The following is a 15,170-nucleotide window of genomic DNA, read 5'->3' on the forward strand; positions in this document are numbered from 1 at the left end:
GAAAGTATGTCAAATTTTGTAAGTGAATTATTCCTAACTTTTCTCAAAAATTAACGTTTTATCAGGGGAAATTTGGCGACATCCGAACGTTCATATGGCGTTTTTCTTTAGCACAGCTGTATTGTGGTTCTCAATTTTGGTTTGGTCTCTCCAAGTTGATCTAATCAAGAAATTGCTTCCAAATATGGGCGAACATAGTACATTGTTTAATCACTTTTTATCTCATTCTGTAAACCACCGATAACATTAACTCGAAATATTTTGAAGTACTGATTACCTTTGCTCCATATCACCAGGCCTCCATCATGTGGTTGTATTTCCAAATTCAAAAGATGATAAAAAAAGTGCTGCTCTCAAACATTACAATAATTGCGGTGAAACAGCCAATTTACCAATTCATGTTCTTGAAACCCACCTGCGCTTTGATCAGCTCAGCAACATAGTGCAACCGTGCTAAAGGAAAAAGCTGTATGAATTTTTGGATGTTGCCAAATTTCCTCTGCTAAAATATTACTTTTTAAGAAAAGTTACAGATATTTCACTTTGATGTTCGCTGATGGAATGAATAGCGAGCACTCTGAATTTAGAATAAGTTTTTTGGAAAAATTTATTTTTAAAATTCGGGTTTCAACCAGATTTTACAATCAAATACCACAATATGTATGAGGTATAATCTTGTAGCCGTGTATTGTGTTGGTAGATACAACACTTTGTAAGATTCTTTATGCAGATGGATTCTGTCTCCCTACTCTCTGTAATGGTATCCAACTCCCCCTTGTACTCGACTTTTCTCGATCTTCTAAGTACTAATGACCATCACAAAATTTTTATTGTGCGTGTCAGAAAAAAATTAGAAGAGAAAGGGAACCAAATGCAGGTTTTAAATTTATTCTGAATTTTCAGGTGCTCTAAGTGACGTCAATTCTGCATATGATGGTGTCGATGACGATTGCTGCGATAATACTAGCATGTCTTCCCGAGCCTCTTCTCGGCTCTTTGACTCGGACGCTGTCCTGAGCCTGGATTCTCTCTCAGCTCTCTATGATTCAGAGTATGACAATCTCTACGCTGATTTGACCCCAGCCTTCCCTCTCCAAACAAACAGTGCTCGCGACACTCATGCAGAGCTAAATAACTTTGCCAATATCAAGTCTGTATCTGAAAGCATAACAAAGAATTTTGGACAGCCTCGTTGTAGCGAAACAGACAGCGATGTTTAATAATTCCTTGCCTAGGAATTAACGAAGAGCCCTTATAAACCGCTAATTTTCTTTCAGTATGATTGACTGGACATTCATTGTGCCTAATTACTGATTCTCCTCCTATTTTTTTAGCGTTTTTGAATTTTGAAGTGGAGCTCAAGCATGAGTTTTTTTTTTTTTTTTTTTGTTTTTTGTTTTTGCAAATTGGAGGAATCTTTTGAATCTCATAGTTTTTAAATCTTCAAGGATTTTAGTTTTTGCTCCATAGTAACAAATCCTAAAACTTTACTGTATGTATGTTTATTTTTTTTTTTTTTTCAATTTATTTCTTTTTTTTATTTATTTTTTTTATTATTTTATCTGGCTGTGGAAGAACAGTCCTACTGTGATGATCAATTATAATTAATAATAATTGCTTTTGTGTTATTTTAACTAAGACTATGCTTCATAATTTGACCAAATTGTAATTAAGTTGTGAACTGCTCGTGAAAAATAAGGCGTTTGATTTATATTTATCATCAGACTTTCAATCTTTGTTAGCTGATTCTGGTGATATAATGCACTAAAATTCTCACGATATTCTGCAGAATAACTGTTAAATCAGAATAACCTAATACATGTTTTCGAAATACAAACGCAAACCAAAACCGAAGGCTTGAAAGGTCAAATTCATTCAACTGTAACAAACTGATCAAATTAGTAGTTCTCTTATTGTTTTATGCATTTATGTATCAAAATCAGACTTCAGTGGCCGTGAATACTCTGCTGTTTATTCTTCATCTTTTTTCTAATTTCCACACCTTGGGTCAGTTGCACTCATCCCAGAGTCAGTGCAATCTATGTCGTTTACAAAAATTACACGATTCGACCTACTGCAGATATTGATGTTCTTAGTTTTTTTCCATCATGTTTAAAGGTAACCTCTCCTTCGAATGAAAGTACTTAACCTTTTTTAAAGATCAATTAAATAACGCATGCGATTGAAAATATTTCACGGTCCGAAGACAGATTTTCAAGTTGCATTACATCTCAGCAGATGTGAGTTCATGCCAGTATTAATATTTGTTTGTAATACCAAAGATTTTGTTTTCCCTAAATGTTTTCGATATCATGTTTTTTTCAAAGCATATATTTAGCTTCTCATGACTCGCATACTCTCTATTCTTTAGGTGTGATGAACTGTTTTGTTCAAAAATCCGGTCTTAGTTAACTTAGTTAGTGAACAATTGACTTAATTGTAGCACTAGTTATATTGGTAAGTATTTTACCTCACCGAAGCATCTATGAAAGGCGCAACTGCAGGAATGTGTATCTTGGTTTGCGGCATGACAGATTTCCTATCATATTTTATTTTCTACGGGGAAAACTATGGAAAGTCTTTTTTTGAAAACTTTGGTGATTTTTCTTCTCTAATTGAAAAATATTCTGTTGAAATTTCAAACTATGATCTTGGTTTAGTCTCCTTTGAAAAAAGAAAAAAGGAGCTATACATCGCAATCAAGATATGCATTTTTGCAGCTTTACCGCCAAGATTTTATTTTTAACTGACTTTTGGTATGCAAGCTGGAGAACCATTTGCCAAGCTTCAAAACATTTTCTTCTTGAACGGTTTTCCTTTTAGCGGCTAATGAAATAAATCATTTCATTATCCAGGCGTACCTAGTTAGAAATCATTTTGAACAAATTTTTAGGTGGTTAAACTTACAATGATAATTATTTACATGTATCGATAAGAAAATCAAAATTTATTGAGTATCAGAAAGGTTTGAGAAATTTTGAAGGTATGAAACTGTACTTAACCTTTTTTTATCTTTATTATTAAATAAAATACCAAATTTTAGTTTCCTTTTTGTGAGATTTTAGATTAATGTTTAGTTTTGATCTTATAGTTTTTTTTAAAAAATAATGTTTTCCTGCTGAATATTTGCCTTGAGGTAGTTGAAGCAACTTTAAAAAAAATATTCCCCCATTCTCCTTCTTGCAGAATCCTCCTCAAAGGCAAACTGACAACGTTTTATTTCTCAACCCTTTCATGTGCTATCCATAAACTGTACCTCACACAGAGTGATTGATACCTTTCATAAAAACCAGAACAAATAAATCCAAAGGATCAAGGTTTACCTTACCTCTGCAATGACTTTTAACTTGAGATTATTTTGTATACTTAAGTTAGAACAAGGCACCAAACATACCTCAATAAAATGTGAACAAATTTTTATCTCTCCTTTTTTTGGTAGCAATTTTACGAATTGAAGTTATGAAACTGATAGATAACATACTAATTTTAGAAAAAACCCTGAACTTCTTTTAGCAACCTCCAAAGGATCACATTTACTTATTTTGATGACTGTAAGCCTCAGTAGAATTAAGAATGTAATAATTAGATGCTATTTCTGTTTCAATTCCAAAGAGAAAAATTATAGGTTTTGGATTTAAATTGATAATTTTGACCATTAAGTCAATTGTTATCAAATCGAGATCCCGGCTCATACGGAAAGCAATGACATATCTCATATGATAGTATTGATGGGACCCGAATAAAAATCTGTTCCATCTAAAACTCAAACTAATCAAAATTCCATTGTACACGATAAAAAGGCAGGAATTTTAATCACCTCGTCCTCTCTCTACCAAAGCAAATACAGTATACAACTTCTGAAGTAAAAAAACATTTGTATTAAATTTATGACATTTAGAAAAGACAAGGTTTGTTAAAAAGAACAAACTTTCACTTCATTTGATTTGGTCTACTCATCTCTCGCGTAAATGACATGTACATTTTTCTCTCAGTTTCCAAGTATATACAACAAACATACATTAAAGTGTATTGAATTCATAAAGGAAAGCAAGTTTTGAAAAACTACTTACGTCTCTTGTCTTAGAATCAATATTGTTGATGAAAATCAAAAGGAGAGTCGAAACAAAACAAAAAATGGTAACAGAATTGACTATGCTCATACATTGCCTTTTTGTCTTTTAATTCATTTTTAATATTAAGGCCGCCTATAAAATCGTGAATGATCTGAACCGGTCCTAGAAGTGCATGAACGCTATGTTTTTACTATAGTCAATTAACTGTCTACAATGTTTTTATCATGGTTTCAGGTCAACCAAATTACTGTGCCTTCAAGAGACTGTTACTTTCCAAGACACTTACTGTGTTATTGATGTTTGCCAATGCATGTGTTTTTTTTAATTCTTCATGTCAACATGTAGATAGTTACAAAAGGCTCATATAAGTGAAAACAAAAAACATCTCCTTCCTTTTCTCCACCTAATGTAATGTTATGGAAGGATATTATTGTGGTTTTTATAATTTTCAATACTTTTCTACTTTTTTAATCAAGGAGTATTTGGATGTAATACAATTAAATAAATCTAACTTCTTTTTAGGAATTATTACCGTGGGTTGGTTTTGCAGTTTCCGGAAGTATTGGAATTCTCAAAACGAGTGCAAAAGAACGAAATCTTTATAAATAATTAAATACTAATGTACATTAAATACAAACAGATATGTTGTTCTATGAAAACATGGTAGATGACGTCATCAACTATTGTTTGGATATTACTAAGTAGTAATCCATGAAATTTAACTATAACAACAAATCTCCGAAACATGCACAATTGACCCATTAAATATTGCTCAGATTTTCTTCATCCAAAAAGCCTCAAGGACTTAGATGGCATTATTACAAAAAAAAAAAACAAACAAACAACTTATCCCATCTATAGCAGCCTGCCTGCTCAAGGGGATCAAAAGTCCTGTAAGCTGACTGAAATTTATGTCAGGTCGGTTTCATGTACATGTAGACTACCTGTTAAGTTTTCAGGTGGATTGCGATAGTTCTTGTTTAGATCAGATCCCACAATATATTTTTAAATTTCATTTGCCTCTTCTCTTTTTTCTGCCTCAATGTTTGATCAATAGAGGTGTTTTAGTATGATTCAGTATACTTAGATTTTCTTTCGGCAATTTCTATGTGTAACGTATCCACTTACTTTTTACTTAGAAACATGATTTGGTTGAAAATCAAATATGAAAAAGACTGATTGTTCCTCTTGTTTTCAAATGCAACTCAAGTTAGAAATGCCTTCATTAACTAAAGGACTAATTTTATAGTTCTGCTCTAATAGGAATTATTTTGTCAATGATTCAATTAAAAAAACTTAGGAGGGATTTTCTCGCAATAAGAATTCACAGCCAGTAACTACTCTAATCATAGCATTTTTATATTATACCTGATGATGTTAAGCCAGTGGTGTGACTGCAAGTATCTTTTCAATCTTGATTATCTGATGAATTGCGGCAGAAGCTGAAGCTGGATACTAGAAACGCTGGATAATTGGAAATCCTTATGAAAAATTAAAACCACATGAAACATGTATTGAAAAAACAAACAAAATTAATAATAGAACGAAAAAAAATGAATAAATAATGTGTCAACTTACCTCATTGTCACGCTCGATAACTAGAGAGGCGGATAAGTGATCAGCGGATAATCAAGGTATTACTGTCTGCATTAAGCTCCATCAGAATGTCACATTTTTCAAATTTTTAGCAAGTCACACATTAACACTTCTTGTCGTTAACATCATTATTTTGGTGTATTCCGATAATATTTTAAATATATTCTTTACAGAATTTGAAAGCAGAGTCTGTAAATGGAAGAGTTAATTTTCATTACTGCATTTCTTTGTGTCTGCAAAAAACTTTTCAACCTGCTATACCAATACTTCAGAAAGTTTTTTCTCTCCGCATGCATTTCGAATCTCGCTCTACCTTCTTTTTTTAAAAGTAATTTAGATCATAAACGATTTAAGAAGTTAGTATCTTATTTTGTCCTCTCTATTTTTATTTTCTTTCAATCAAATGTTTTATCTGAAAAATGTATACCTATTTTGAAGTTTCTCAAGGGCTAACAATTCACAAATTTCATCTAGTGTAGCAACATTAATTATCGCCTTACTGAAATTTACTTGTAATAAGGTTCCTGTTACTATCTCTTCCAACAATTTTAGTTCGGAAGCTGCAAAGGTCTAAAACTATCTGTTCAGGAAATCTCATTATCATAGTGTTGGAGGATGAAAAATTCTCAAGCTGATGTTTAATTTTTTTGCAAGAATCTCCTATTTGTTAATCTTTTATACGATCATTCATTTTATGTGTGTTTGTAAGAGTCGTCCAGAATTTTTTCAACTTCCTCAAGCAATTATCGTTTGTCCAGTAGATTTTTAGTGGGACTCGTAGAAGTTATTTTCCATCAATGAACCAAAAAAGAGGCTGTAATGCCTGAACCTTTTTATTTCTCTCTCAAACCAAATTGCATTTTTTGCTTTGAAAACCGATTAAAGAGTTAATTTATATGTATATGATGAAAATCATAGTCTCCTTTATTTTTTGTCTTCGTTTGTCTGTTTGACAAGAAGAAAAGAAGAAACCATGACTCGTCAAAAATAAGAATGTATGTACTAGAAAATTTCAAAGAAAGGGGTGAAACTTCCTGTGCAATGAACGGGGTCATCTTGTCAAAAAATTGTTGAATTTAAAAACTACTATTGGATTTTATTATCTTGATGATTTTTATTGGTCAAAATGCTCTAGGCTTTTGTATCATATATTGCAATTTATATGTAAGAAAAATGTTTGAATAGTTTTGTAACATAATTTATTTCAAAAGTTTTTTTCTTTTCTGCAAATTTTACGAATTTTAAAATTCTAGAACAAATAAATAGAAGAAAAAAAGAAAAAAAATTGTTTGCTTTTTGACATGCACCTTTGGCTTCCCCTCTCATCATTCTTTTTGCCGACTATTTTTGCATTCTTGGCTCCTCCCCCCCTCCTTGAAAATTGATCTCTTTGAATGACCCAAATTGATTGAACAAGTTTCGTGTCTAAATTTTTTAAAATAGATTACATATTCAAGATTCAAACTTATTTAACTGGTAGACATACTCCAACTTTTTTTTAAGCACCCACAGTGGACATTGTTTTAACCAGCCAAAAGTAAAGAATTTTCGAGGACTTTCAAATGCTTCTCAATAAAAACTGATCATCACAGACATCTAGAAATTCTGGTTTAATATGTTGGAGACTTTTCCCCCTTAACATTGAAAACATTTCTTCCCTTCGTGTGTTGATAACCTCTCCATGAGGAAAGTATTTTACTGGCTGATGAATCTTTGTTTGCACAAAATTACAGGAGAATATATTGACTGACAAAATTCATTTTGATTCGCCTTCAACTTTTATGCAGCAATTTTTTCTTCCGGAATGTTGTGCATATGCTCATTTGAAACAGCTAGTATAGGAACATGCCTCTCCTTCTTTCAAGGCGTCTCGCTTGTATAACAGTAATGTGATATGTCGGAAGCATAAACCATGTTCATGCTTGCCAACTTTAACAGGATGTGTTACTTTATCATTTTCAATTGCCTTCAAAAAAGAATGTCTCTACCTGAATTCAGTTCGCATGCACCTCTGTAGAAACTATTACCTAGTAGAAAATTAAAGGTGAAACAAATAATTCAGAAAGCCATGCATTATTGTACCATTTATAAATTTTGCTTGGGCCAAGACACAGTAATCAGGAACTATCACCTGAATATAATTTGAACAAATGTCATGTGTGCTCTGAAATGTAAAATTAGATTTAATTTCCAGATTAGTAAGTAAAGGAAATGCAATGGAGGTCAGCTGTAGTACTTATAAAGCATATTAAACTGATGACACCATCCCTGTTTAATTTCTCCCCAATGCACTATCCTTCGGATTTTCATTGCTCCTACATTCTATGCTGGTTTAAAGTATAGTTTGCTCCTTGGAACCTTACTTTAAAAACTTGAAAATACCAGAGAGAAGCAAATTCATATATTGGCGGTGTAAGTCGACAATCACATAACTCGTTTGCGGTGTCTGAAAATCTCCGCCGTAATGTTATTTTTTTAAAGAGAACAAATTGACATCATTCCTTGAAATTTTTGCAGAATTTTCCTCGCATAGAGAAGGAAAATCAAGGCAGTTTGAAGAATTGCCGTTGAGTAGTTTTCGGTGTAAAAAATGAAGTATGGCAGGAAGTCTGCGACGTCGCAAACCGAGTATGTGATTGCCGACTTACACCGTCGATATGCTTATAAGGAGATCCTAAGTCTAGAAAGATAGAAGGGCATTTAAATTCTGGTTGTTAAATTCTTCAGAAAAGGTTCTCAGAATCTGTGAAAGACATTCATTTTCCGAAATTTTATTGGAAAATTCCCGCTGTTTCTTCATGTTTTTTATCCCAAGAATACAGATGAATGTTGCGGTTTAAAATTTTTAACCCTTTTTTTAAGAATCTGCGCAAGGCGAAGAGGACACGTTTAAATTCCGAAAATTGTGTCCTTTTTTTTCGACAGCAACTCAGTGTACTCAGAATCTGCGACGTCTCATCACCAAAATCTCTATCATTGCACCAGTTAGTGTGTGTAACACGTAGTATGCACACACGCATGTTGCACAATAGGTTGCATACCCAGCAATCTTGAAGGCTGTGGCCGCTCAAGAAGTCGTTTCTAATGACGTCACAAATGTAAACAAGAAGAGGCAACTTCAGCTCCCCTCCAGAACTTACCCCTCCAAATGCTCCTGATACTACCCTCACTCCCCCTCCTACCATCCCTCCTTTGCGCTACGTGCCCCTCTCGTTCTCTTTTCTGCTTTCGGATTGGTTGATCATTATGACGTAGCTAAAATGGCGATCCAAAATGCTCCAATCTTGTCTATGCTGGCGACTCGCAGATCGCAGACTTTCTTTCGAACGCAACCTGCGCAACTTGTCGCTTGTGTGTTGTTTTCTTTCAGAGAATCGTGGTTTCTCTTGCTGCAGTTGTTATTCGTGGTTATTTATTCGTAAATCTACCTGCTTCCAGTCTCGCATTCTGTTCATTTTGTCGAAGTTTGACACTTTGCAATTTCTAGTCTCACCCTAAGACTTATTTGTGCCTATTTACCAATTTTATCAACCAAGAAACGATGGATTCTGCCGATCACAACCAAGATGTTGCATCCCTCCCAGGTCTCCACCGTCTTTGGGCTCTCAGAAGACATGCCAGTGGACTCGTCAAAGAAGAAGAGCATGATATCCTAGATGTTGAAAGCTTTCCTCCAGCTCAGGTCAATATTTTTTCTCTTTTATCCGTCTCAGAGGACAGTGGTTTGATCTCATCTTTGTGCATGCCAACCACATTGTACCCTGAGGACGTACAGGAAGGTTCTAGAAGATGAAGTTCAAGAGATCGTAACATCCATCGTTTATTAGTTAAAGCATTGTGCATCGTAATGTTTATGTTTCATTCAATATATTTTCAGACATTATTTAGAAGGGAGAAACGAGCACGTTGGCCCTGAGCCCCAGTTCTATCAAGGGTACTTAGACCAGGATTGAAAAATCAACCAAGAAAATCGGCTTCAATGCTTGAACTGGCCCATTTTCCCTGGTTTTTGGCTGGTTGAGGAGATAATCAAGTCCACAATTATCTTGACCGACCCACCAAAATTATTCTTGGCCTTTCCGCCTGCCTGTACGCTCCTGAGTTCAATGAACATCTTTCCATTAAATGACCCTATATTCTGATGACCCCAGAATCAAGTTTGAGAGAGAATCATTCGGACGTATTTCTATCAAATGGAACTATGTGCATTAAAACATGAGCCCTGAGACCCATAAAAGTATGTGCATAACAGGGCTCATGTCATAATGCACATAGTTCCGTTTGATAGAAACACGTTCATTTGACCCGCTGGATACCATAAGTACTTGCATGATTGAAGAGTGATTTTGATCTGTAGTCTAAGTTTCACCCTCGGAAAGAGTGCCCTGGGCCTGCAACCAGCAACCACTAAGGAATTGGTGAGGGCACTCGAGAGAAGGGGGTACAGACGTGATTCTGAGACAAAGGAAATCGCATTTCTTTTGCGCTGAGCCATGCACATAACCATGTTGCGTAAACACCCAGTATTTAAGGTTACTAAGCTTGGCTTCGAATTCAACTGATAGTCATAATAAGGGTACTCACTTTTAACAGGAGATTTCAGAATGAAAAATTTAGTGAGATCAATTAACTCCAGTTTGTCCTGTCTTTTACACTGTATCTGTTGGACAGACTACATTAAAAAAAGTGTAAATCCCTATGTTGACCAAAACGACTCTAGTTTTGTCACAAACAGGAATTCTGAATTGACCTAGAGGGTGATCTTTAATTTTACTTTAGAAATTAGGAAAGTTTGAGTAGGTCAGCTGTATTTCACAAGAATTTTCATAGGAAGTCTTGTCTCTAATGTCTTGCTTATTGGCAGTTACTTATCTAAGAAAAAACCAAAAAAAAAGCCAAGGATATCTATCAAGACACCCCAATAGGAATTTTTTTGCATAGTAGGGACGAGGTAGTGCGAGAGAGAAGATTCTAGATGAAAAGTCACGATTAGCTACTTTAATCCTGGGGGTAGACACCTGATTTTCAAAATTCTCAAGAAGCCCCCAGACTCCCTACTTTAAAGGAATGCTCCTATCTTAAACATTTGACCTCCCTGTCACCCCTTAAAAATGAGTTATTGCTCTTGGAATGCTTTTAATGAATTCCTGAAGTCATCTACTTTACTAGTCATAGTTACATTGTCACTTCTGTGGTAAAAAGTAGATCTATTCCAGAAATGTAACATTGTAGCTTTGATTAGAGAAGTTGGTGGGATCAGGAATTCACTATGAGAGTGCTGTAAGTGCTAGGATTCTATCAATTCTCCTTGCAGTTCAAATCTGTGGTGTCTAGGATCTTTAAAAACTGTGAAACACCAGGTTTCATTAGGGAATGAATAATATTCGGAAAAGTCAAGGGATTAATCAGGAAATAGGTGCTAAGAAACCGGAAATAAACCATTTTTTCAAAGTCACAAGTATTTTTCAAATCGGTAGTTTGTGTTAACTTGCCTTGTAGAATCAGGCAAAAGGTGAGAAACATAATTTTCGAAGAGAATCTAGAGGAAAAGGAATGGAAATCCAAGGTGCTTTTCAAGGAATTCTTCTGTGGAAAACGGGGGATATGGGCAGAGGGAGCTGCCCCTTCCCCTGAAATCTACTTGTCCTCTTCCAAGAAATGTGAGAGATTTTGCTGAGTAAGTGCATGGCGTATCTTTCACCCTGAATATTGTAATTTGATCCATTTTTCGGCGAGAGCAACAATTGGATTACATTTTGCATGAACACTGGAAAAAAAAGTTGCTTGGATCTACAGTCCAGACTCTTCAAAACATTGACAAGAAGAAGTACTCTTGATTCAATCAGATTTTTCCTTGAATCGAAGAGCCAAGCCTCTTGATTCAAGCGGATATCCTTTTGATTCAAGCAAAAATCGGATTAAATCAAGAGTATTTTTTCTTGTCAATGTTTTTCAGAGTCTGGACTCTAGATCCAAGCTACTTTTTTTTCCTGTGAAGGAACCACTGTCTCTGGTTATCTCCCATAAAAGCACATATCTGCATAGAGAAACTATTGGCATGTATGTTGTTTCTAAAATCGGCCAGAAAAAGTGGTTCCTTATTGCAAAATATAATCCAATTGCTCCTAAGACTTCTCAGTTTTTCTTGGGGAGGTGTGGCCCCTCGGACCCTCCTCTGAAGCCGCGGAAATCTCACGAATTCTCCTCGGGAACTGAGGGAGCGCCGCAGACCCCCATTGGCAGGGTGTCTTTTTGTGCCCTTCCTCGAACCCCCCGGTCTGCGCCTTCCTGCCCATCCTCCCCTATTTCGCCCGAAAGTTCCCATGATGAGGGGAATAATTTCATAGTAAATAAAACATCAAGATCTCTTGACACCGCGCTCTAATCCTCCCTCCCAGAAAGTCCGTGTTCTCTGCCGTCCCAAGGAAGAACGCCGTATGAGCCATCAGATGTTGCCAAATCGTCTTTGATTAAACGCGAATGCCCTGGAAAACTTGTGAATATTTTTCTTCAAAATTTTCCTGAGAATTTTGTTCGTATTTTGATCTAAAGTTCCTGAAAATTTCAAGGAAAAGTATCCATGACTTTCCCTGAGAATACACATTACATCGGAAGAAGTTTGGCAACTCTCGAATGTTCATACACGGCGTTTTTCCTCAGCACAGCAGTTCTGTACACTGCTCTCAGCCACGCTGCATTGCCCCCCAGGTCTTCTCGCGGGACTTGGCTCTGAACACTTTCGATTTCGGTTTGTTTACTCTCAGCTTAGCAGGTTGCGACGCATGCACCGATAGGTTAGATTAGATGCAGTGGACGGACTGCATAGTAACTTTGGCATTGACCCGCGTGTGGTATGCGCGGCGACGGCGGCGCGGCATCACGGTTTTCCGTTCGGAAGTGTGTTTATTTTAATAATGCAGCTCCGGTCGGGTCTATAAATAACCCGTCCGTTCGGCATCTCGATCATGTGCTCAGCGCGTGGAACGACCGACCAGCCTCCTGCGTAGTAGTGCGTAGTACGAGCTTCAAGCCGCTAGCGTCGCTGCCAGATATTGCTGAAAAATATGAACTTTTTCTCGTTGAGCCCATGTAAAATAGCCACATTTTATAGCTTAATCTGGCAACTTTGCAACTGAGCCGCGTACTTTACACGTCAGACGTCGGATGCGTTGTCGAATCCAACAACGATCGCCCAAACAAAATCACCCGGGGCCGAATTTTATCCGTCCTTTCACCGCACTTAAGCATACTTAAGACGAGTCTCGGCTGCACTTAATTCCGGCTCAGCGCTTCTGATTGGCCGGTGGTGCGGTTTGGACTCATCCATCTTCGTGTGGCAGAGCCGACAAAATTCGGCTACAGATGGCCGTTCAGTGACGGAATGAATGTCGTCCAAATCTCATGGCTTCACCCGCTTAATAAGATGGCTGCCCAACAAGGTGGACAACAAGGGCATCTCAAGAATCTTGGCCGGGTATTGCCGCCAGGCGCCAGGCTCTTTCTTTGTTATTATTTACGTTTATTTCTGACGTCATGACGAAGTATCCTTCAGCATGAGCTTTAAGATGACGTCAGTCGCAGCCATTTTTGTTGGCGATTCTTTTGGGTTCAATGATGCAACTTGCCAACTCGCGGATCAATTCACGATCTGCCCAGCAGACATCGGCGGAACTGCAAGGATACTCTAAAACGGCATGACTCATAACCTTGTCAAAAGGGGGGCTAAAGGGACTCCAGGGGGCTGGGATACCTACCAACTTCGCAACTGTTGTGAATACACCTGGGTTACATTAGACTAAAATTTTACTTCATATGTTGCTTAAATAATGAAGGTCGTTAAATTGTATAATCGACGGAGTTTAAATTTAATCGGGTCAGCGCCAGCGAAATCCACCATCGACGACCTCAGATAACCTATATTTGAGCAACATTCACTCACTTAAAATGACTTTTACTCGCTTAACGAGGCCTTTTTGTGCGGAGTTGGCGGTTATTTAAGTCTCTACGTAGGGAAACGTAAATTCACCTCCAACCACAATTTTTTCAGATCCACAATGTCTATTTTTTGTAGTGAATAATAGGAAGTATCGCTAGGAACACTGGCGTATGAAACGAGTAATTTGCAAGGCGTAGCATTATCTCCAATGATATAATCAACTGTCATTTCTCGTAATCACCAACTTCTTACGTGAAGTCAGTGAACTTCCACGTTCCCCGCCTTCGCGGAATTTCAAGATAACGAGAAGATTTTCCTTTATTTTCAAGGAATTCAAATCACCTAACACCCGTCTGTTAGTGCTTGAGGAAGCGACGTTCTATTCCGTTTGAAAATCCATCTGTTAAACGCGGTGGAATGACCGTCTTGTTCATACTGCAAAATAGGGGGTGGCAAAGGTTAAGATATTTCTAATAAGTAAGACCTGGATAGGTCAAGTTATTTCTCAATCGAATCGTTCCGAAAAAAATGTCGTGGAATTTTGAAGTTTGTTCGGACTTAACGTCCAGAACACGCAAAATTATCCAACCATATCGCCATATCACGTGCAATCGTATGACTTCAATTAAATTAGCTCTATGTATGAAAATATGTTTGCGACGTTTGTCACAGGGGCACATCATAAGCATGGGGCATTTTGGAGCACTGCGAAAAATAATATTTGTGTTAATATGTTTTTGTAACAGCTGCTCTGGAGTTACGCTCTTCTGTTACTAATGATTGAAAGTAGCATTTATACCTAGCGGTAGAATCGACTCGTTTTTAAAATTTGATCTTCAGGATTTTTGACGCATTAAGTACCTCTAAATCTCACAATCAGTTGTAATGATTCTGATCTCTTGAGTATTCAGACTTCCGGTTTTATCATCAAAAATCAACCAAAATCACCTGAAGAATGTGTTCTAATTGAAATAAACGCAACTTTGAAAATATTTAATTTTGAAGAAAGCCATGTCCATTTTTCCTCGCAATTTTCAGATACCTAGGTAGGTAAATTGGTCTAAATGGGGTTAAAAATTGTTCGAAATATCAAGAAAATATTTGACCAGTATTCCTACAAAATTCACCTTTTATCAAATGAGAGCAACGTCTTAATTTTTTGTATTAATTAATTAATTTATTCACGACAAGTCTGTACACTGTATCAATCGGGAAAGAAAGGGTAGCAAGAGTCAAATTATGATATTTCTAATAAACTCGGAAAAGTCAGACTATTTCTCAATCCAATTTCTCCTATGAAAAGAAAAATGGCATGAAATTTCGAAGTTTAATCGAACTTTCCACCCTAATGAGTATTTAACTAGATGACTGTAACTTACCAATCCATTAGAACTACTATTTGATTTCAATATCCCCCTCCCCCAACAACCAGCCCTATCGAATTGCCAGTGCGCAATTTCATGCCATCTTATGCAAATTCTCACCTCTCATTGCTTCGTTCATTGCCCGGTGGTTTCCAAAGTCTAGTCGGCCATGTTTTGTTTTTCATCGCAGTTGATTTCCTT

At 36.5% G+C, this 15,170-nt stretch overlaps 2 protein-coding genes across 5 annotated transcripts in view; both read left to right on the forward strand.

Moving 5' to 3' along the window:
* rut (adenylate cyclase rutabaga) overlaps positions 1-6,879 on the forward strand; it is a 67,021-nt gene extending 60,142 nt beyond the window's left edge. For all 4 annotated transcript variants that reach the window (XM_072295921.1, XM_072295922.1, XM_072295923.1 and 1 more), the window contains exon 27: positions 904-6,879. In XM_072295921.1, coding sequence (XP_072152022.1) covers positions 904-1,220 — 317 coding nt within the window. In that variant the 3' untranslated portion in view covers positions 1,221-6,879. The remainder of the gene's footprint in view (positions 1-903) is intronic.
* A 2,093-nt stretch (positions 6,880-8,972) lies between these two features.
* Positions 8,973-15,170, forward strand: part of LOC109030073 (uncharacterized) — a 46,039-nt gene continuing 39,841 nt past the window's right edge. The window contains exon 1 of the mRNA XM_019040838.2: positions 8,973-9,351. Within this exon, the coding sequence (XP_018896383.2) occupies positions 9,211-9,351 (141 nt within the window). The 5' untranslated portion in view covers positions 8,973-9,210. The remainder of the gene's footprint in view (positions 9,352-15,170) is intronic.

The sequence above is a fragment of the Bemisia tabaci genome, chromosome 2 (genome assembly GCF_918797505.1).
Source record: "Bemisia tabaci chromosome 2, PGI_BMITA_v3".
In the NCBI taxonomy this organism is placed as follows: Eukaryota; Metazoa; Arthropoda; class Insecta; order Hemiptera; family Aleyrodidae; genus Bemisia; species Bemisia tabaci.